Genomic DNA, 21,990 nt, shown 5'->3' on the forward strand with positions numbered 1-21,990 from the left:
AGAAGACTTTAGACTGGGGAAGAGGTTCAGCTTCAGCAGGACAATAGCCTCAAAGATAAAGCCAGAGCTACATTGGAATGGTTTCAAACAAAACAACATGTCTATTCGTGTTATAGCAAAATAGTAAATACTGTGCGCCTTGAGACATTTCTCTTATTTTTTGAAAATGTTTTTCCTCCATAAAACAAAGCAGGTTCACTTTGCTTCTCTTAGAAATTGAAAACCAGTTATAAAAGCTCAGGAAGTCATCATCTTGAGTTTAAGTCATCATTTTGAGTTTAAAGTCATAATTGTGAGTTTAAACGTCAAAATTTCAAATATGGAAGATATGTTCAGGAGGGAAACAATGCTTTCCTGTAAGGTGCTGTTGTCTGTGACAGTTGCATTATTAATTTCCTGACAGTATGAAGTTTGATAACATAAATAAACATGTGTTTGGAGTGTTCATTCTGGTCCTTTATTTTTAATCTTTGCTATTCAAAAATTGCACTTATTTGCTATATAGTGTTCATATAGTCATTTTTTATGAACTGACTTTGTTTTTTTTTTATCATACATGGACAGTTTTGACTGGAGATGATAAAAACAGATAAAAGATATGATAGAAACCATTTCATTAGCCTTTATTTAACCAGGAATGTTCCGTTGTGATTACCAATCTTATCAGGGAGTCTTGGCTAAGACCAACAGATGTATAACTGCTGTTATAACTCATGATTGATGAGACCTCTCAAATTAATATAAAGGTCAATTGTTTGATACACATCATTTGAAAAATACAAACTACGCTCAGACATCCAGTCCACAAGGATTTTGGACACAGCCAGATCTCTCAAGCTGTTTCTCAATAACTGCTGCAACTTTAGCCATATTTTTACACCGCCGGAGAACCTTCCTGCTTAAAATCTGTTCAAGGGTGTGTAAATGCAGTATTTACTCTATCTCTAAAGTACTTCTCTGCCAACTCACATGCCAATGTGTAAATAGCCTATCAATGCAATTTGCTACTTATACCCTAAAACTCGAAATCTTGACTTTCAGACTTGAATTTTGACTTTTAAACTCAAAATTCTGACTTTTTAAACTCAAAATTTTGACTTCCTGTGGAGCTTTTATTTTTAGTCACTGGCGGAAATAGGCTTCCATAGTAGTCGCTCGTTGGTGGATCGTCACATTACGCGGAAGTGATTTCACAAAAATCCAAGATGGCTGCTCGAAGGCACAGTTCCGAGTCTCTGATAGTCATTCTATTTAGTTTATCATTGTTTATTGTTATAAATGCACAAGAAACAACACAGACTCTTGGTAACCCTGATATTTTGGTGGACGCGAAGGCAGAAGTTCCGGAAACGCCTCCGGAGCAGGAGAAACAATGGGAACCGACCGAGGTGACGGAAACCACCCGTGTAGAAGATGCTCCCGTGGCCGCAGAAAGTGCACCTCCGGCCGGGACGACAGACAGCACTGCCGGGGCTCAGAGGACTCACGGGAAAGAGGATTTTCAGGAGGAGCTGGTGATCAGACCTCTTCACTCTGGAGATATTTACGCCAGCTTCCAGTTCCGTACACTCTGGGAAACTGACTTCATGAAAGGAAACAAAGGTGAGGGGTTCAAAACGGGAAGCAGCGAGGGACGCAGCGCCACTCCTTTTAAAGGTGCACTGTGTAACTTTTCTTTTCTGTTTCCATGGAGGACTTTCTTTGTATCTTTGTATGGCATTAAACATATCTACCCTTGATGTAATTTGGAATGTGTTTATGGCTCGAAAATCAATTGAAAAACATGTACTCTTACTGTGGCTGGCTTTGCCTTTCCACAGATCTGACTTGTAACTCGTCGTTGTAGATAGATATCATATTTAATGCCATACTGTGGAACAAAGTTAAACAATAACGGCTCCATATTATTTGTTGACTGATTAGCGATAAGTAGGTGACACGTTTTTTTTTATTGCAGTATTGATACATCGTTTACAATTAAAATATATGACACACGTTAATAGTCACACATTTTTCAACAAGATGTATTTTTTTTTATTTCAATACAGGACAAGTAATAGGAAACTTTTGAAAAAATAAATAAAACTACATGAATCTACTTATCTACACAAAACCATGTTTTGTTTAGTCCCTAAACTGGAACACCACTGCCATGCTTTTTACGATTACAGTAATTAGCAGGCAAAGTGTGCAACAGCTTTTCTGGTACGGGCCACATTACCATCGCCTCCTATAAGGTGGACCGCTCCACCGCGGCGGTTCGATTGGTGTTAATAATCTTTATTGTTAATTATATTGTAGATTTGTTTTGTGAGTGGACATTTATGTGCTGTTAAAATTTTATGTAAATTACTAGGTATTTGGCTACTGAAGTGAACATAGAAAAAAGACAAGCCTGCACACTTACTCCATTAAGTAAATGTTGAAAGCGATCTTTTAAAATAAAGGATTCAGTTAAACTGGTTCAGATATGTCAGGGTTTTCAGTTGGGGCAGGTTTAGTATTCCAGATCTAAGATAAGATAAGCCTTTATTTGTCCCCGCCATGGGGAAATGCCAGTGTTGCAACAGTAGGTAAAGAAGTAAATAATAAAAATCAGATAACTTATAAAAAGCTTTAAAAATATACACTTACTTATACTCTTAATAAAAAAAGTTATTTTTATTTACAGCTGTTATATGTACAGAGAATATTGCACCAAACAGTATTGCACATGAATATGACAGTATTGCACATGATTATGAAGATGAATGACACATGATCAGGGCTAACAGTGTTTGTTGTAGAGTCTGACAGCGGCAGGAAGGAAAGGCCTGCGAAACCGCTGCTTTATTTAAAAGGGAGTAATACCAGTCTATGGGCCTTTTAAAGCTGGCGCGCTCTGTCCAAAAGTGGTCTTTCATTTAGTTGGTCTACGGTCACAGTTTGCAGCGCCCCTCCTGGTGACACCTCAGGGATTTTATTTTAAGAATGAGAACTTGATAACATTGTCAAGACTTAATAAATCATGCTTTTCTATATTTGTACAATAGTGGCATCTCATCTGCTTCTTTACCATAACAAAACTAACAAAAACTGTTAGTACTGAACACTCGCAATACTGACCTAACCATGTGCAATTCTGTCATATGTGCAATTGCTGTTGGAATTCATGTGCAATTCATGTGCAATTACTATGAAATTCATGTGCAATCTATGTGCTGTCGTGACACATATTCATGTGCAATTACTGTCGTGATCACATGCAATGGTATTTATTTATTTATTTGTCTATGGGAGTTTTTATTTATTTATAGGAGATCTTCTACTGAAAGTGTTTTTCAGACTTCCTATAAGTGATCTGTTCTGTTCTTCTGTATCTACCTCTGTATCTACCTGCGTTGCACCAATGAAATTTCCCCATCTGGGACAATAAAGGAATATCTTATCTTATAACTTTTAAGGCCGTGGCTGCAGAGCCGCGGTGCGGTCAAATAACCCAGCAGTTTCAGGAGCCGCAGCACGGCCATATAGCCTCATGGCTAACCCTAACCCTGCGCGGTCAAATAGCCGAGCAGTTTCAGGAGCCGCGGCACTAAAAACCCATGCAGTTTTGGCCGCGCACCGCGGCTCTGTAGACACTCCCTACTTTTAAAGCCTGTTAGTACAGAGAGCACATGGCCGACTGCCACAGTGATACAGCACAAGTAGTGGGAGAGGATCATTGTATGGAAGTACAATTTGGCAGTGTGAATGGACAGACAAGGTCATATCAGCTGGAAGCCGTTCAAATTAGACCTAATAATCTTAGATTTGTTTGTTTTTGAAAGGTTTTAGTGATTTTTGGCATAATTCTGCACCATCAGTGCTACTAGTCAATGTTGGTGTAGTGCCAACGGCAGAACTTGGTCCAAGCGGGAATCTAATCTACCTATGATCATCTTAAGTTACGACTGCCGTTTCAAGAGGCACACGTTCTTGTCATTTCAGTTAAATTATTTCTGTTTTTCATGTAATTACTTCTGTATTTTCCAGTGTCCCACTACCGTCTGTTTCCCAAGTCATTGGGTCAGGTCATCTCTAAGTTCTCTGTGCGTGAGCTGCACATCTCCTTCACTCAGGGGTACTGGAGGACCATGCAGTGGGGACAACCCTTTCTACCCGCTCCTCCTGGAGCTGAGCTCTGGGTTTGGTTTCAGGACACTGTCACAGAGTAAGTGCCGCCCTCTGCTGGCCATGGCACACTGTTTATCTGAGGTTAAAAGTTATACAAGAATATAACGAGAATAAATTGTAAAACCAAATTGAGTCATGATATAAAATTATATCACTATTTTAACTGTTTGTACTGCTATTTATTATAAGTTTCTACTTAATACTATGTTGTTGCAAATACAGAATATTATTAGTGTGCATTACATTCGATTTTACGGTATTGTCAGAAAAAATTTCAAAATGTTTTGGAAATTAAGATGTTTCAACGCATCACTCAGAAGCCATTGTCCAGAACACTACCTTCTGATAAATTTTCTACCCTGCACCACTCATAAACAAATAAGGGACTATGTCAACAAATGTTACAGTATACAATGTACAATGGATTGTTAGCTGCACTTTAACCTCACCAAAGTGTCACCTAGACTCAAATCAACAGCAAAACCTAAAAACCTTTTAACAAGTTACATTTAGTTAGTATGACATGACACCGCACCCTGATTCCGACACATTTAGCCAACATAACATAGAATGTAACATAGAAATGTAGAAATGGGTAACAAGCATGTAGCTGTAAGTTTGCTGCTCCAAATGGTAACTTTTGAAGTATTTAATTTCAATTATTTTTTCTTTTTTTTTTTTCTTCAGTGTGGACGGCACTTGGAAAGAGCTGACTAATGTTTTATCCGGGATCTTCTGTGCATCTCTGAACTTCATCGACTCCACAAACACTGTCCAGCCCAGTGCCTCATTCAAACCTCTGGGCATAGGCAATGGTAGGGCCAAGGATTATGTCTTTCTGCACAATGTTACGTTGGTATTCTGGAAATGTGATTTTTACAGCATTGTTCTAATCTGACAGTGACAGACCACCGTTTCCTTCGCTATGCCACCCTCCCACGAGAAATAGTTTGCACTGAAAATCTCACACCCTGGAAGAAGCTGCTGCCATGTGGCTCCAAGGTACGTCTGTGAATGATATGTTGTACTTGGAAACATGATCAGATGTTGTACTTGGAAACATGATCAGATTAAAATCAGGTTTGATCATTTTGGTGAGCTATCGTTCCTTGGTTTAGTGGATTGCACAACATTTTGTGAAATGTCCCAACATTTTGATGACAAAACGGCAGAGCCTGTCAAAATATGCACGGGGCGGATCTAGTGGGACTGTATAGCTCACAAACGGTGAGGAATGAATGCGATCTGTTTAAGGAGTTCTTTTGGGTTCATTCGCGTTTGTAAATCTGACTCTGAAATAGTCGGTGCCTCACTAGCCCTGAACCTCACCGCACGTCACTGGATAAGGCCTAATTCAATTACTTACCATAAAATTATCTCAAATGTAACATCACTACTTCTACAGCTGCTTCCACTAAAATAACAACTACAGATCCAGTGAAGCTTTATTGCCATCGTTAGTGAACAAAACTGGTATGCGCACATTTAACAAGAAGTACAAATAGAATACCGGTAATATAAAATTACATCACAAATAGAAAAAGATACGGAGCGCTGCATGGGTACATGAGTGTCCAAATTAAATCAAAACCGGTGCTCATTTGAAAATGTTAAAATGACACCACTATGCCCATTACTATAGTGCTACAAATGATTCTGTATTACTCACAAACGCTGGATTATGAGCTATTTAATTTCAATTATTTTCATTCTGGTGGTATGTGGACATTCTTTTCTTTTCCTGCTTTAAGATTTTTTTTTTCTTGGTTAGGACTATTGTAGAAATGATGTAGTCCCATTATATACTGCGTTTAGGCCTAATTAGACCTACCGGTAAATCTTTTAACAATTTTACCTGGTTAAAATCTGGTAGTACTCAAAAAGCTCAGATCTGTTCTTCGGTAGAACTTGGAGTAGAACTTGAAATAAAGAACCATTGCATTAGAACATAGGCTGTGTTTCATGCTCGCAATAAAACAATAGTGAAAGCACAATCTGCACAATATAAAAGAAAGAAGGTGAGCCATGGAACAAATGGTAATGGCATATGTTCACTCTTGTTCATAAGCGGTGTTTTTTTCCTCCAGGCTGGTCTGGCGGTCCTGATGAAGTCGGAGAAGCTTTTCCACAGCAGTTTCCACTCGGAGGCGGTTCACATTCGGCCGGTGTGTGGAGACCCGCAGTGTAAGAGCACGTCCTGGGAACTCAGACAGACGCTCGATGTGGTGTTCGACCTGCACACGTCTGGACAGGGAAAAAGAGGTCAGTGTGGAGGGAGGTTCGATCCCCACTTCTGATGATGCGTGGCTGAAGTCATGTCCTCTGGTAAAACACTCTACCCTCCTTGCTTCCAGTGCTTGTATAGTTTATGGGCATGTATTTATTTAGCAATCTCTAGTGCCAGGAAAAGGATTGCGTTAAAATGAACTTATCAATTTAATTTGAACACTGGCGGTTTGTTTTTGCCCTGAGCGAGCTCCCGTTCTTATTAAACAAATTGTTCTGTGAGTCAGTCAAATGGAACGAGCCGAGCCGCTGTTGCCACCTACTAAATAGTCTAAACAGTGATTATTATTTAGATTAACCAACTAGTTGTTTAGTACGCGAAAGTCACATAATGAATACATTTGAACTAAAGTTGACCCAGATGAAGCTGAATTGAAGCCTTTTGAGGATCCTGGTGGAGCACATTTATGATAAGATGGCCTTTATTTGTCCACACAATGGGGAAATTTTGGTGTTGCACGCAAGTAGATACAGAAGTAAAAGAACGGATAACTTATAGGAAGCTTTAAAAAAAACAAAAAAAAACACTCATATTCTTAATAAGCAATAGAAATAAAAAATAAAATCACATAAGAAAAAAATAATAATAGTAATAGTGGCAAAAGTAAACATACTGCTTTGACACGCTGACACGCAAATCCGCCTGATCCTGCAGCATTTGACCCGTGGGATATCCAGTCCGCCACAGGTCTCTAGTCAGGGCTGACACAGCTAAGGCAGGGCCCATGGGGCTCGGCGGCACTGCTCACCTTCTCTACTGCTCGGCCCTCAACGACCCATTTACCCATCAACCCACCGGGGCTCCCTATGCCAGCCCAGTCATTGTATACATTTGTATGTGTTGAGTTTATTTTCAATTCAGGATGGATTTTTATTTTGTGCGCAGTGCAGATTGAGCAGTGCATAATTGCACGTGCGCAGTTTAGAGGGAACAGTGCTCTCAAGCTAAACTATTATTCAAGCTGCATTATATGCAAATCTATCTAATCCATCGGCACATCCGGAATATTCACAGGCATTAATGTTTTAGGCACGCACAGCTTTTTCCTCTAGACTGTACAGCTAATCTGTTCTCAGCATTTAACATTTCTTCCTGGTTTGCAATTTATAAAGTACTTCAAAGCAGACAGTGCACTGCTACAGTATGTGGGGAGGAACTGTTTTACAAGAATTACCTTTAATTTTAAATTTCATTTGTGATCATTTGGATTCAAAATAGTCACTGCTCAAATCAACGTGTTCTTGCAGAGTGGTCTTTGTTCAAGATGTTTTCCCGAACTCTGACGGACGCCTGCCCTCTGGCCTCCTCCAGCAAAATCTACATCGATGTCACTGACAATCCTGAGGTTTGCCAGCTTTTCCATTAAGTAGAATCAAAATAACACACTTTTTTCTATTCCTACTAACATATGAATATATTTTTCTTTTAACAAGGGGGAGCATTTTGATTTGACGCCGGCCACTCCGCTCCTGAGCCAGGCCACGGTGCTGGGAGACAGACGGACTTTCTCTGTCTATGACCTGACTCAAGCGTCCACGTTTGGCACCATGAGAACCTTTAACCTGCAGATCAAGTGGAAAAGCACAAAGGGTAAATATCATACAAGCTTTAAGCTTACAGTGATAATCATAGTATATTTAAAGTTTGAATTGAGATTGAGTCTCGGTCTGTACACAGATATTTACACAAAAAATAAAAAAATTACAGATGATCGGAAATAGTGCAGAAAGTGAATAGTATTGGTTGAGGGAAAGAAGAAGCTTGGCTTTCCTAAGCTGCCACAGCAAGTACATCCTCTGCTGGGCCTTCTTGATGAGGGAGCTGATGGTGGGCTCCCACTTGAGGTCCTGAGTGATGGTGGTGCCGAGGAAGCAGAAGGATTCCATGGTGGTGATGTGGGAGTCTGTGATAGCGAGGTGGGGCTGGGGTGCTGTGACTTTCCTGAAGTCCACGATCATCTCCACTGTTTTCTGGGCATTGAACTCCAGGTTGTCACCGCTGCACTAGGACACCAGCCGGTCCACCTCCCTCCTGTAGACAGACTAATCCCCGTCTGAGATGAGCCTGATGAGGGTGGTTCGTCTGCAAACTTCAGTTTTACGGAGTCCTGCCTGAAGGTGCAGCAGTTTGTGTACAGGGAGAAGATCAGAGGAAAAAGTACACAGCCCTGTGGAGCTCATGTGCTGATAGTCCCAGTATCTGCCTCCGATCCGTCAGGAATCCACCTCAGCGCTCCACCTGCAGGTGAAGTCAGGCACGTTGAACTCTCCTGTCCTGGAGCAGAGCGGGGAGGATGGTGTTGAATGCAGAGCTGAAGTCCACAAACAGGATCCTGGCGTAGGTTCCCAGGGGGTCCTGATGTTGCATATACAATAGTTTGCTGTTGTGAGAATGAATGCAGGACATGCCTGCAATCCGGCGTGTTTACAGCATGTATTTCATGCATCTTCATAAACATAAAGTAAGTAAATAATAGTCAGTGATATACTTGAATGATTTTTAATTGTCCATATAAATATATGGTTTGGAGTAGGGTTATGATTTTGGAGGAAAAAGACATTTGGGTATTTTAATAGCAGTGATTAGAAGTCTATATTGTTTGTGTTTAATATTGGAAGGATTTTCTGACAAAATAAAATAAAAAGTCGCTATGAGGAAAGGATTCTTTGTTTCCCAGTTTTACACTAGGCAAGGCAAGGCAAGTTTATTTGTAGAGCACTTTTCATACACAAGGCAATTCAAAGTGCTTCACAGCAGGAAAAATGCATTCAAATCACAAAGAAATTACAGAAATACAATAAAATTAACTAAATTAAAAATTATCAATCCAACTGATTTTCTAAACTAATAAAATCACAAACAAAAGAGAAGAGTGCAAAGAAAAAATCCTTTCAGTCATATGCGCAGCTAAACAAAACTGTTTTTAGCTTAGATTTGAACATTGTCAGAGTAGAAGCCTGTCTCACATCTTCAGGAAGACTGTTCCAGGTTTTAGCTGCATAAAACTGAAACGCAGATTCCCCATGTTTTGTCCTGACTCTGGGCACCAGCAGGAGGCCGGTCCCTGAGGTCCTCAGAGTCCGAGATGGTTCATATGGCACTAACATATCCAAGATGTACTTTGGTGCTAGGCCATGGAGAGACTTGTACACAAGCAGAGCTGCTTTAAAGTCTATTCTCTGAGCCACAGGGAGCCAGTGCAGAGACCTGAGAACAGGACTAATGTGATCATACTTCCTGGTTCTAGTCAGGACCCGAGCAGCAGCGTTCTGGATGAACTGCAGCTGTTTTACAGCTCGTTTGGAGAGGCCAGTGAGCAGGCCGTTACAGTAGTCTAATCTACTGGAGACAAACGCGTGGATAAGTCTCTCTAAATCTGGTTTTGACAGTATATTTTTGATTTTGGCAATGTTTTTTAGATGGTAAAAAGCTGCTGATGTTATTGATTTGACGTGGCTATTAAAGTTCAAGTCTGAGTCCATTATTACCCCCAGATTTCTAACTTGATTTGTAGGTTTTAGAGACTCTGGAGGTGACCGCTAACACTTTCTCTTTGTTTCTGTGGGCCAAAAACGATTATTTCAGTCTTGTCTGAGTTCAGCTGGAGAAAGTTGTTTTGCATCCACACACTGATCTGACACACTGATGCAGTGACAGAGTGAATCTACTGGTCCATAGTCACCTGCCGATAATGAAACATAGATCTGAGTGTCGTCTGCATAATTGTGATAGGACACATTTTCACTGCGTATCAACTGACCCAACGGCAGCATGTAGAGGTTGAACAGAAGGGGACCCAGGACTGACCCTTGGGGCACTCCACAGGTCAGGGTCATGTGGTCTGAGACACAGCTACCAATTTCAACAAAGTACTTCCTGTCTTCCAGATAGGACCTTAACCAGTTTAGGGCAGTGCCAGTGATGCCCACCCAGTCCTCTAGTCTCTGTAAGAGGATCCCATGATCGACAGTGTCAAAAGCAGCACTCAGATCTAACAGAATTAAGACTGAGGCTTTGCCCGTGTCAGTGTTCAGGCGGATGTCATTTGTCACCTTGACAAGAGCAGTCTCAGTGCTGTGACTGAAAAACATCAAATGAGTTGTTTATTAAGAGGAAATCTGTGAGCTGTTGGTAAACAACCTTTTCAAGGACTCTGCCCCAAAATGGTAGATTAGAGATGGGCCGGTAATGACTCAGTACTGCGGCATCAACACTGCTCTTCTTTAGGAGAGGCTTTATGACCGCAGTTTTCAAAGACATTGGGAATGTTCCAGATTGAAGCGACATGTTAACTATGTGAGTGAATGGTGCTAACAAACTGTTCAGCACAGACTTTAGAAATCTGGTGGGTAACACATCAAGGCAGCATGTAGATGAACTCAGACTGGTGATGATCTCATGGACAGTTTTGTCAGTTACTGGTGCAAAGTGAGTTAGCTCTAAGTGTCTTGGTGGTTTTAGGGTAATTTTTTGCATTGCGGGATTTATAGCATTTTTAATGCCCTGAAGTTTGTCATTAAAGAATAAGATAAGATAAGATAATCCTTTATTGTCCCACATGGGGAAATTCCATTGATGCAACGCAGGTAGATACAGAGATAGATACAGAAGAAAAGAACAAATAACTTATAGGAAGTTTGAAAAACACTCTCAGTAGAATAATGCAAACTCATTACACTTGGATGTGGAAATGAGTTCTAACGGCAGCTGAGCTGGAGGGTTTGTTAATCTGTTTACTGTGGCAAACAGGACACGCGAGTTGTTACTGCAGCTTCCAATTATTTCAGAAAAATATCTTTCCCTAGTTCTACATAAGATTAGGTTTTACATGTTCAGCTTTTCTTTGTAAATCTCTTTTTGAACCTGGAGCTTTGACTTGCGCCATTTCCGTTCGGCCCTGCAGCACTCCCTTTTCTGTGCCCTGACCGAATCATCATTTCTCCACGGCGCCATCTGCTTATTTTTAACCATTTTAGCCTTTATAGGGGCGATGGTGTCCAGAACATTCAAAACACTAGATGTAACGGAGTTCAACAAATCATTTACATTAGAACATGAGACATTTTCAAAGTTTATCATTTCCATAAACAGTGCACCTGTGCCATCACTTATGTGTCTCCTCTGAACAACTGCAGGACCAACCGGAGGTTTGGGAGAAACAGACAGGTCAAAGAAGACACAGAAATGATCAGACAGAGCAACATCACATTAACATTTGAAATATTTACCCCCTTTGTAATTATGAGATCTAGAGTGTGTCCTTTGCTGTGGGTGGGGCCTCTCACATGCTGAGTAAGACTGAAGGTTTCAAGGACAGCATCAAGCTCTTTAGCGTTTCTGTCACAAATATTATCAACATGCACATTGAAATCACCTGTAATGACCAAATCATCAAAGTCTGTGCATATGACTGAAAGCATCTCAGTAAAATCATCAATAAAACTTTGGCAGTGCTGGGGAGGCTTGTATAAAACAATGAAGAGAATGGATGGAGACCGTTTTAGCTCCATTTTAAAGGATACATACTCAAATGATGAAAACACCCCAAAAGACAACCTGCGGGTAATTATTTCATCTCTAAAGACAGCACAGACTCCACCCCCTTTTTTGTTTTCTCGTGTTTCAGATTCAAACTTAAAGTTGGGTGGAGCAGATTCTATCAGAACTACATTTCCTGTGTTTTTGTCAAGCCATGTTTCAGTTAAAAACATAAAATCAAGATTATAAGAAGAAATAAAATTATTAATTAAGAGAGATTTGTTACATAAGGATCTGACCATTTAGCACAGCAAGTTTCAGACTAGTTTCAGTGAGACTGGGCTTTATCTTTTCACAGGGAATATGAATCACATTTCTCAGATTGGGCCTGACTCGCATTTTGTTTTTCCATCTGTGTGATGATGTGACTACAGAAATAGCACTAGGGGGGGCTCTTTTCACTAATGGCTGTTTTCTATAAATATATCTGTGCTAATTCATCAAATGTTTTATTGATATATTTTCGGTTAGTCTTTTAGATGTTATTGTTGATCAGAGGATGATTTACCACATTTTTGGTATGTACAATAAGTAATTTTCTTGCTTTACAACCTAAACTATATTAGTCTTTTTTTATTTTACAGTGACTTTTCCCAGTCTTTACAAAGTCTTGGCAGATTGGAGTGAAATGATATGAACATCCAACAGAATCTTCAAACCAATCATACTTCTGTGACTGCTGCATAAACGTATGCTTATGTACAGTAGTTCCTGAAGTTTCTAGTGTTCTCTTTAGGGGACATGCTGCGCCCTCTGCTCCACGCCGAGCGCTACGTGGCGGGTTATGGACTGCAGACCGGAGAGATCCACACGCTCATGTATAACCAGCACCCGTACCGCTCCTTCCCTGTGCTGCTGCTGGACTCTGTGCCCTGGTACCTGCGTCTGTACGTCCACACGCTCACCGTCACCAGCAAGGGCAAGGACAACAAGCCCAGTGAGTCAAAGCACACAACCAACACCGAGAGATTACACAAAGGCAGTTCATCACTTCATCTCATTTCTTGTACAGAGTCATTCCAGGTTTGAGATAAGTGTTTCTGCTGCTGCTAGGTTACATCCACTACCAGCCGTCTAAAGACCGTGTCCGGCCTCACCTCCTGGAGATGTTGGTGCAGCTTCCTCCAAACTCTGTCACTGAGGTCACGGTGCAGTTTGAGAGGGCTCTGCTCAAATGGACCGAGTACACTCCAGACCCAAACCACGGATTCTACGTCGGGTATGAAATATAGACTCCTAATATCCAGAAATACCAACACGCTTCATGTATAAACGGTTGTTATGTAGACTGAATGTTTTGGACTGTAGATGGCGCTGTGAAATTTAGAAAAAAAAGGAGCACTGGAGCTGACACATGGGCACATGCAGACTGGGACACCTAAATAATATTGGCTGCAGATACTGATACCGAATCCCAAATCTAGTTGATAGTTTGTGATGTGGACAGAACAGAATAATTGTATTTTTATGTTTAGAGCTGTGGGTGAATTTTGCCTTGGGACGGTTTCACCTGTTTTTGAGGACTTTTGACCTATTAAATAAATGAAATGTGTCTCTGGCCTATTCTTCTTCTTCACTTAACGGTTAAGGGAATAAGAAGAATAGGCCATAACCCATACATCTACAAACTGCTGCCATCTGGTGGTCTTTAAACAAATAGTCAGTATATAGACCTATTGGTATTATTTATTATTGTTAAACACATTTGTATTTATTCCCAGGTCTTCCGTTGTCAGCTCTCTTGTGCCAAGTATTGTTGCCATGGACACCAACAACACTCGGGACCAGCCTCTTTTCAGCAGCTTGTGAGCGTCATATATTCCTCTTTCATTGTTTCGAATCTGATTTACTCTTTAGCCAACACTATTGTTCTCTATTCTAGTTTCCCCACCAAAGAGGAGTCCAGTTACTTCATCCGTGTTTACACTGAGCCCTTATTGGTGAACCTGCCCACTCCAGACTTTAGCATGCCCTACAACGTCATCTGCCTGACCTGCACAGTCGTGGCTGTGGGCTACGGCTCGCTTTACAACCTCCTCACGCGCAACTTTCAGATCGAAGAGCCGAGCCCAGGATTGGCCAAGAGGATAGCCAATGTCATCAGAAAAATGAGGGGCGTACCTCCGCTATGAGACTGAATTGCTAAATGGTATTGTTTAAAATGATAACTCTCAGTCCAACACTGGGGAAATGGTTCAATGATGGACTAAACTCATGTGAATGTTTTAAATGATTTGAACTTGGTAAAAGATGGATGCATTGTTTGTCTGCCTAGATAATCAAGGCACCTGTTTTCTTGGAGAACAAAAGATTTTTTTAAATAGAATTGCCCAATCAAAAGTGACCTGTTGCTCTGGTTCATTTTGAGACCGTTGCTTCGAATGTGTTGAATATTGTCCGATTGTTTGGCTATTCTGTTATTTGTCTTGAGGAAACATAAAAAAAGAAAAGAGAAACAAGTTGCTGTAGCTCGATGGTCAGAGCACACCACCAACCAGAAGGTCAGAGATTTGATTCTCTCAAATCTTTTGGGTGTGCTCCAAACACAGCTCTGTTGTGTCCTTGTGTGGAGGAGACGCCTCACCCACATTGCCTAGTATGAAAGTAGTGTGTGAGTGTGAGTGATGGTGGTGGTTGATTGGCAGCCTTGCTCGTGCCAGGCTGCCTCAGGGCATTCTAGCTACTGTACCAAGTATAGAGTGAATGAATAATGACGCGCGATGAGAGGTTTTTGTCAACCTATTATTATATTTTGGGGGCTGTAAAAAGTAGATCTCTTGGATTTTCTGGTGAACTTCATTGCCTCTGAAGAATGAGTGAGTGAAAGTTTGCCAAGGTGACTCTGTACCTTCTTTCTTTTGTCCATGGTGGGAGGGGGGGTATTTTGCCCTCAAGCCTTGTTTGACTTCATTGTTTTAAATAGGTCAGAATAGGCTCAGAAAAGAGATGCTCTAGATTTCTGTAAACTCAAATTACATGAGTCGGCAATTTATACTTATAATTTTCATTGAGTCAAGAAAGAACTAAAGGAGACTATTTCTTGTAAACACCTTTTGATAGTTATAAGTTGTGAAACTAAATTTGATGCTTTGAGTTTCTGACATCTAAAAAATATAAAAGCCAACCTATTTATTATTTATTTTTAATGAATGTTTATTGTACCAGTTGAATCTAACTTTTATGAAAACTGCTGATCTGGCCTTTTTACCAAATGTTTTTGCACTAATTTTGGATTTGCGCTTGAATCTAAAACATTCTTTAGATAGTTTAAATAGTCAAAAATGGCCTATAAATTATGATGTCAATATTCTTATTTGTTATTATGGAAAATGTGTTCCACTGTGAATGTTGTAAAGTGTTCATTAATACTTAATAAATGATAATGAATGATAAGAAATGTTCAATCATGTAACCACTCTCCTGACTCAGCAGTGCAAAGTGGGGCTCTTGTTAGTTCTAAATGAGCGCTCACATTTGAGAGTAAACACACCAGGCTTTGGAAGGGACACTGATCTCTGTTTGGGTTCAGTGAGGAATGGAAACATTCCTCATTGAAATGCCCTGGTCAACAACAAAAACATGGAGATTAAATCTACAAAAAGAAAGTATTCTTCTTTGTGGGCATCACACTGTAAGTGACATTATTTGGTTATTGTCGATCCAAAACCTAATTTTAAGTGATTTTGAGGGATTTGTTCAGTCAAATTCAGCAAGGGCAAGAAAAACAAGTTCTGAATCATCACCTTTCACTTTATTGTGAATATAAACTAATCTATTTCTAGATTAAATATAAACACAATTACTGGAAAAGTAACATATTGTTATATACAGGAGTCATGGCCACATATAAAATACAAATACTGACTATACATGACTATCTTAAAAAAAATCTATTGCATACTTGCAAGAGGCACACGACTATTTAGTGGAAAATATCATCTTTACAATTTGTTTTTCTTGCACGGCTGCAACAGTTTACCTTTTGTGTGCCACAAAGAAAATACACTGGTTGAAATACGGTGAAATACTGTGAATAAATCAATAGCAATAGAGCACCCTCTAAAATGCCTGGATACACTATGGAGATCACACTGGGGCGCAGAGTGTTTGGGTCATGTGTTGCTCAGGTCTGTGATGCCGTGTTTAGCAGGGCTGGACTTCGGTGCAGGCGTGGCCACAGGACGTCCTACAGCACTTCTGCTCCCAGGGACACTGGCCATCATGTTGACAGTACTCGGCACACATCTGAGTGGGCTGAGGCAGGGGGCATCGACCGCGCTTCACTGGCAACAAAACATGGTATAATGCTCACAACAATACAGGGAATCATTGGACATTAAGTATTCTGCAATGATTCTTACTTTCTAACGTATTTGACCTTTGACAAACTCATATTTGGGAAATTGTCATATTGTGATTCATTGCTTTTCTGTTTAATGCATGCTCAAAAACACTTTATCCCTCACTCCTCCTATTGGTCAGCCTCCCTCAGGCTCTGAGTGAGTGACTGCAGTTTTAACCAGTCATAGTAAAGTGTGAACTCTCAGAACTCTTCATTTATCGACCTCTTAATTTCTAAGTGTACAATTATGAATGAATTATGACCTGGCACCAAGTTATTGGTGCTAACACCCACTACTCTTGTTATTACGTATTTGAGCAAGCTTTAATACTTTTGGATGATATTACTTTTTATATTTATATAATTTTCTTTTTGTGTCATCGTCATGTAAGTTTGATAAATGTCGACTGAAATATCTATGCCTCCCTGCAAAACTACTTATAGTATTAGCAGATGATGTTCTTGAGCCTGAAACCAATACAAAACATTGATGAATTCATGTGTTTGGTATTAATTTGATCCATACAGCACATAAGAAGCAACGGTGATTATATATACTATAAATACATGAGGATCTATTCCTCACCCTTGTAGGGCTCCATGCACTCGTGTCCACAGCCGTTAGAGCAGCACTTCATGTTCCCTTCACAGTCACTGTCCGAAGAGCAGTACTCTGCACACATCCCCATGCCCCAGGTCCTCCTGGGACACGCTCCGGGCTTCACTGCAGAGACAGACCCCTGAGTTCTAAGTCACAAATGCTGTTTTGTAGAACATTTTGTAAAACTGTGAAGAAGGGAAGGTCAAATTACAATTCCTAATAATCTGGATAATAGACCTCGACTTTAATGTAAATAAAGATAAAGTCTCCAGCACTTTTGTATTTACCGTTCATTGTGCTGTCTCTATAATCTTTGTTACATTTCATGCTCCCACATTTGACCTAACTATATGAAAGCAAACAAAAGGGACAGTCTAGAGGCACACAAATGAATCAATATATCTACTAAAAGCAAAGGAAACTTCATGTTTTCACTTACCTAACCATTTGTCCTTGGGTTTTTCAGCTTGTCCTGAGTGAAGATTCACAAATATGCAAAGTGATAGCGTCAGGGCACAGATAACAGACCAGTGCTTGTCCATGTTGACTGCAGCAGACTGGAATGTACCAAGACCCCTGTAAACACTTCTTTATGTACAAAAACTGGAGCCGCAGGACCCTGGGTCCTACTGCCCACCACTGCACTTTGTATTCACCATCAGCAAAGCACAGCACTCAGAACAAAGACAAACTATTACTAAACATGGTCAACATGGACAACAAAAAATCTAGGATTTGTGCTTTCAAAGATTGGTTGGTTCATTATACATTATTTTTTATTTCTATTCCTTAATTCTTTCAACTAAAAAAATATTACACTCATAGTTATCCTTACAAAAACATAAGTGAGCCTGTGCAATAGGAGCCGATCAATTAACAAACCTCCTACTTGTAGCAAATATATTGTGTTTTTAGATTTGCCCATGAGGAGGTTTTAAAGGACTGAAGCAAAATGATAAATCTTTAAGAAGCTGGGAGATTATTCCAGTCCTCTGGAGCACTATAACAAAAGGCCTTTCTCCCAATCCAATCCTTGGAGTAGTGAGGAAAAGACATGTGCATGTGACCTTAAGGCATAAGAGCAGGTCATTCTGACCACATATCCTTGCAGAGAGAGGACACTGTTCAACATTAGAAACCATACCAGTCTTCTTTCTTTACCTTGCAAGCAATCAAGTTTTGTAAAGAAACATCTACATATTGCATTAAAAAGCAAATACAGAGGTTTTTGTGTATATTAAAAACTGAAAAACAATGCCAGCATTGTCAATTATTGGTAAAAATTGTTGCTGAGCAATACGTTCAATAGAGTGAAATAATGGGCTTATCTGGAGCTATAATTTTGGGCCTATTTGGAGCATTTTGACACATATTGACTTTATAAAAAATGAAACAATGCCATGGTCAAAATACTTAAATGCTTTGAAATGAGAGAGAAATCTCCCATTAAGCAAAGTGAACATTTGAATTGATTGGATTAACCATAAAATGTCTCTTTTCAACAACATTGTGCATGATTGTAACACATTTTGTAAGTTCATAGCATTGTCATGTGATAATGAGATGCATATTACATTTAAATTGTCCTTTGAGGGCTTGTGCATTACTAGAGATAATAAACACTGATCGCCAACTCCAATACAGTAAATAGAGACACTGACATATCAAAATATATCAACACAACTATCTGTTTAAAATAGTTAGAATTAACACAAGACAAAAACTTAATGTTGTGAGTATGTCATTTTTATTTGACAAATGAACAGAAAATAGTAAAGAAAAGGAGAACAGAAGATGCAGTTTCAGTTTTAACTGGTAAAAGTAATGATTTTGTCCATCTTGATCAAACTTAATTTACTCTATCTGCACAATGTTGTCGCAGAGTCAGAGAGGAGTCAGAGTAGATTCTTTTGACAAGCAGGACTATAATTCAACATTGAAGCAACAGATGTACCAATCCTTGAGTCACGATTCAGGTCAGGTCCGGTCAAATGATTAAGTTGGTTATTCTGATAATAATTACCCTCTCCAAATTAAAGGTCTCATACACTTGTTCCCACAGCCACTGTAGCAGCATTTGAGGTTAATGGGACATTGGTGGTCATCGGAACAGTCATTGTCACAAGGCTTTATGTGAGGAATGGGGCGAGGGCAAGTTCCTGGTTTGGGTTCTGTGAAGGGAAACAGCAGAAGAACAGTCTTTTTAATGTTTGTGTGGATGGATTTTTAAATAACTTTGATATTTTATACAATGTGAATTGTGCTATGTCAAATTTCTCAGTGATTATCCATAAGAAAATGTAAAAAACAGCACACAAATAAATACTTAAATGAATTACTATACTACTATAATAAATTACATTTCACATCTATTTCACGAATGCCCACTCCAATATTAATATTCTTATTTAAATGTTTTTAATAGTAATTCAATTGGAATTCAATCATATGATCAGGTATTACGATTGTGTGGTGACCTAGTATATAATCATTGTTTATACCATTTATATCTTCCTTTTTAGACTATTATAACGGGCTGTGTTTGACCAAAATGCCTCTGCTGAGAGCATATTACCTCTGTGTACCTCTTGACAATTTAATTGTAGGTTAAAAATCTTGAGACAATGTATGACCTTTTCTATCAAAGCATAAGGGTTAATGAAAGCGTGTAATATTTATCAAAATAAAAGTTTGTATTACCTGCTGGCTTCATGCAGGTTCTCCTTCTCTCACATTGGTTGTAGCAGCATTTGAGGGGCTTCTCACATTGGCTGTCTTCGGAGCACTCATCCTTACACTGCTTAAAATGTAACCGAGGGCACAATCCTGGTTTGGTAAAAAAAAATTAAGACATTTAAAAAAAAATGTAATTACAGTTATTTAAAATATAACTATATTGTGAATTGTTCATTTTGTATAATCTTACTGTGTTTGTCTTTGCAGTATCAAAGTATACATTTATTAAAAACAAATATTTAAACAAGTATTTATTTATTAATTTGTATCGTTCTTTAACAGGGGCAATGTACATTCATAAACATTTCTGTAAATGTACCAGAATTAGCCTTCACAGCTATTTTTCATCCGCTGTCCCTGCACAGATGTTAAACAATCAGCCTAAAAAAGCATCAATGTTAAAAACCTACTAATATAAAACTGTACAGTTTATATAAAATAAAGGACAAAAATCAGAGTTAAAACAGTATATCAATAGGTATTTTCATGTTGGCATTTAGGTTTGATTAAAAAGCCACAGGTGTATTTTAAACATGTTGTGTGGCTATTTCCCTGATGACCACTGTTCCCTCTAAGCTGCGCCTGCGCAATTGCGCACTGGTCGCACTTAGTGCGCGCACAAGAAAATCTATGGCGCGCAGAAAATAAAATTCACCACAAACTGCCATCGGGGGCAATCAAGCAGGAAGCGCAAGCGTTTTACACACTGAAGAAGACTCTTGTGGACAGTAGAAGCACGTCATGTTCTCTACATTTTTAGTTTCAAAACGCTGTGTGTTTTATTACAATCAGACTCATATTCACGGAGAAATTAGTCTTATTAGTCAAGCAGCGCAGCGCAGATTTGTTCTAAAGCGGGCCTTAAAGACGTATCACTACTGCGTTTATTTCTGTGTAAATATGTCATGTTACAACGTGGGCACCTGTGGTTTATGACAGGTGCGACCCTGTTAGTTTAATCAATCATATCATCCAGAAATGGTCTTGAAGTGGCACATTTTGGAGCAGCTGATGAGCATAAAGTCAAAGCAAGAAGCAAACGCAGAATCAACCTGGACAAAGTGTCCAACCACTGGAGAAGTGAGAAGGACAGACGTGCAAAAATATAAAATTAAAGTCAAAATTTGTGCATATTCTAGTGATATTTATTAATATTGTTTGTTTATGGATATCAATAATTACATGCTGTTACTACTAGATAATTTATGGGTAGAAGAAATGCGAATAAAAAATCTGTAATTAGATATTTTACAGACAGAGTTACAGGAATGTACACTGTATCACAAGCTACTGCACATGAATGTTTTAATGTGAACAAAATGTTTGAAAGGTGTATATGTCTCATTTGTTCTACAACTCAACAATAGCCAGGCCAAAGCAGGACTCTGTATATAATGTACTATACAGCTCATGAACAACATGAGTTTTGTATTTTAAGTGGGCCAAATTGCTTGTAATAAAAGTAAACTAATGAAAATTGCTGCTGTAATTTGAGTCTTTTAATGTAACTTGCTATGATGATGGTTTTGAACAGGCGTACTGCGTGATACTGGTGTGTGGCCACAGGGGGCACATCTGATGTTGCTCACAGTGGTCCTCAGTGTGCTCAGAGAACTTGTGTGTTTGCCCAGATACGAGAATAAATAGAGGGAACATTGCTGATGACTACAGGTCTTTGTTCCATTCCTGTGAAAGTTTCCTGTCAGTACAACCTTTTTCTCAGTGGGACAGCAGCAGATCATCAATAACCTTTTTATATTGTGAACAAAACATCGCAACAGTCAGATATGTTCAGCTTAGGCATGAAAATGTTCACAGTTTAATGGGCCTCACAAAATATTATTACGCATTTTTGGATTGAAGTTACTTTTAGCAGTGTAAAGTAGATTCTATACCACTCTGTTATGCTCCGCAATCTATCACCCATTTTCCTCAGCGCCCTCTCCTCAAACTTCACCCTCATAACACGAAACCTCAGTCTTTCATTCTAATTTCCATTTTAGTCCCGATGTGAGCTCTGTTTGGTCCTGTTCAGGTCATTGTTTAGTCCAGATCGAATTCAGGTATAGTGTCAGGTTTTGTCCTCATTTAGTCCCAATTTGGATGTGGTACATGTGAACACACCCCAAATGAAGACTTGGTTTGGTCTTGTTTTAGTCCCAATGTAATACTAGTATAGACCAGTTTAGTCTCAGTTTTGACAATGTAATAGAAATCCCACATCAAAAGTTTCCACACCCACTTTTGCTGTCATCATAAATCAATTCACTAAATTCTAAATTTGGAACTAATCCTGAACTACCAGGACTAAACAAAGTCTACATCTGGACA

The 21,990-nt window shown here is 39.3% G+C and overlaps 3 protein-coding genes across 3 annotated transcripts in view; 1 reads left to right on the top strand and 2 right to left on the bottom strand.

The window, feature by feature from the left end:
• LOC140362567 (uncharacterized) overlaps window positions 1-21,990 on the bottom strand; it is a 44,403-nt gene that overhangs the window by 14,583 nt on the left and 7,830 nt on the right. The gene's annotated exons all lie outside the window — the stretch shown is intronic.
• On the top strand, window positions 1,200-14,275 carry pigt (phosphatidylinositol glycan anchor biosynthesis, class T). Its single transcript, XM_072448904.1, has 11 exons — window positions 1,200-1,602; window positions 4,015-4,192; window positions 4,843-4,970; window positions 5,057-5,157; window positions 6,243-6,417; window positions 7,690-7,787; window positions 7,876-8,032; window positions 12,717-12,917; window positions 13,034-13,199; window positions 13,702-13,785; window positions 13,863-14,275. Exons 1-11 carry the CDS (start codon window positions 1,206-1,208, stop codon window positions 14,110-14,112), a joined length of 1,935 nt encoding a protein of 644 aa, XP_072305005.1. The 5' UTR covers window positions 1,200-1,205; the 3' UTR covers window positions 14,113-14,275.
• Window positions 15,710-17,520, bottom strand: LOC140362742 (waprin-Phi3-like). The gene is made up of 3 exons (XM_072448905.1): window positions 17,363-17,520; window positions 16,909-17,046; window positions 15,710-16,263 (listed from the first exon to the last, which is right to left on the bottom strand). The coding sequence occupies exons 1-3, from the start codon at window positions 17,463-17,465 to the stop codon at window positions 16,124-16,126; spliced, it is 381 nt and encodes a 126-aa protein (XP_072305006.1). The 5' UTR covers window positions 17,466-17,520; the 3' UTR covers window positions 15,710-16,123.

This window comes from Eucyclogobius newberryi, unplaced genomic scaffold (assembly GCF_026437365.1).
Source record: "Eucyclogobius newberryi isolate DKJ021-1_F unplaced genomic scaffold, fEucNew1.0.hap1 SCAF_17, whole genome shotgun sequence".
NCBI classification, from domain to species: domain Eukaryota; kingdom Metazoa; phylum Chordata; class Actinopteri; order Gobiiformes; family Gobiidae; genus Eucyclogobius; species Eucyclogobius newberryi.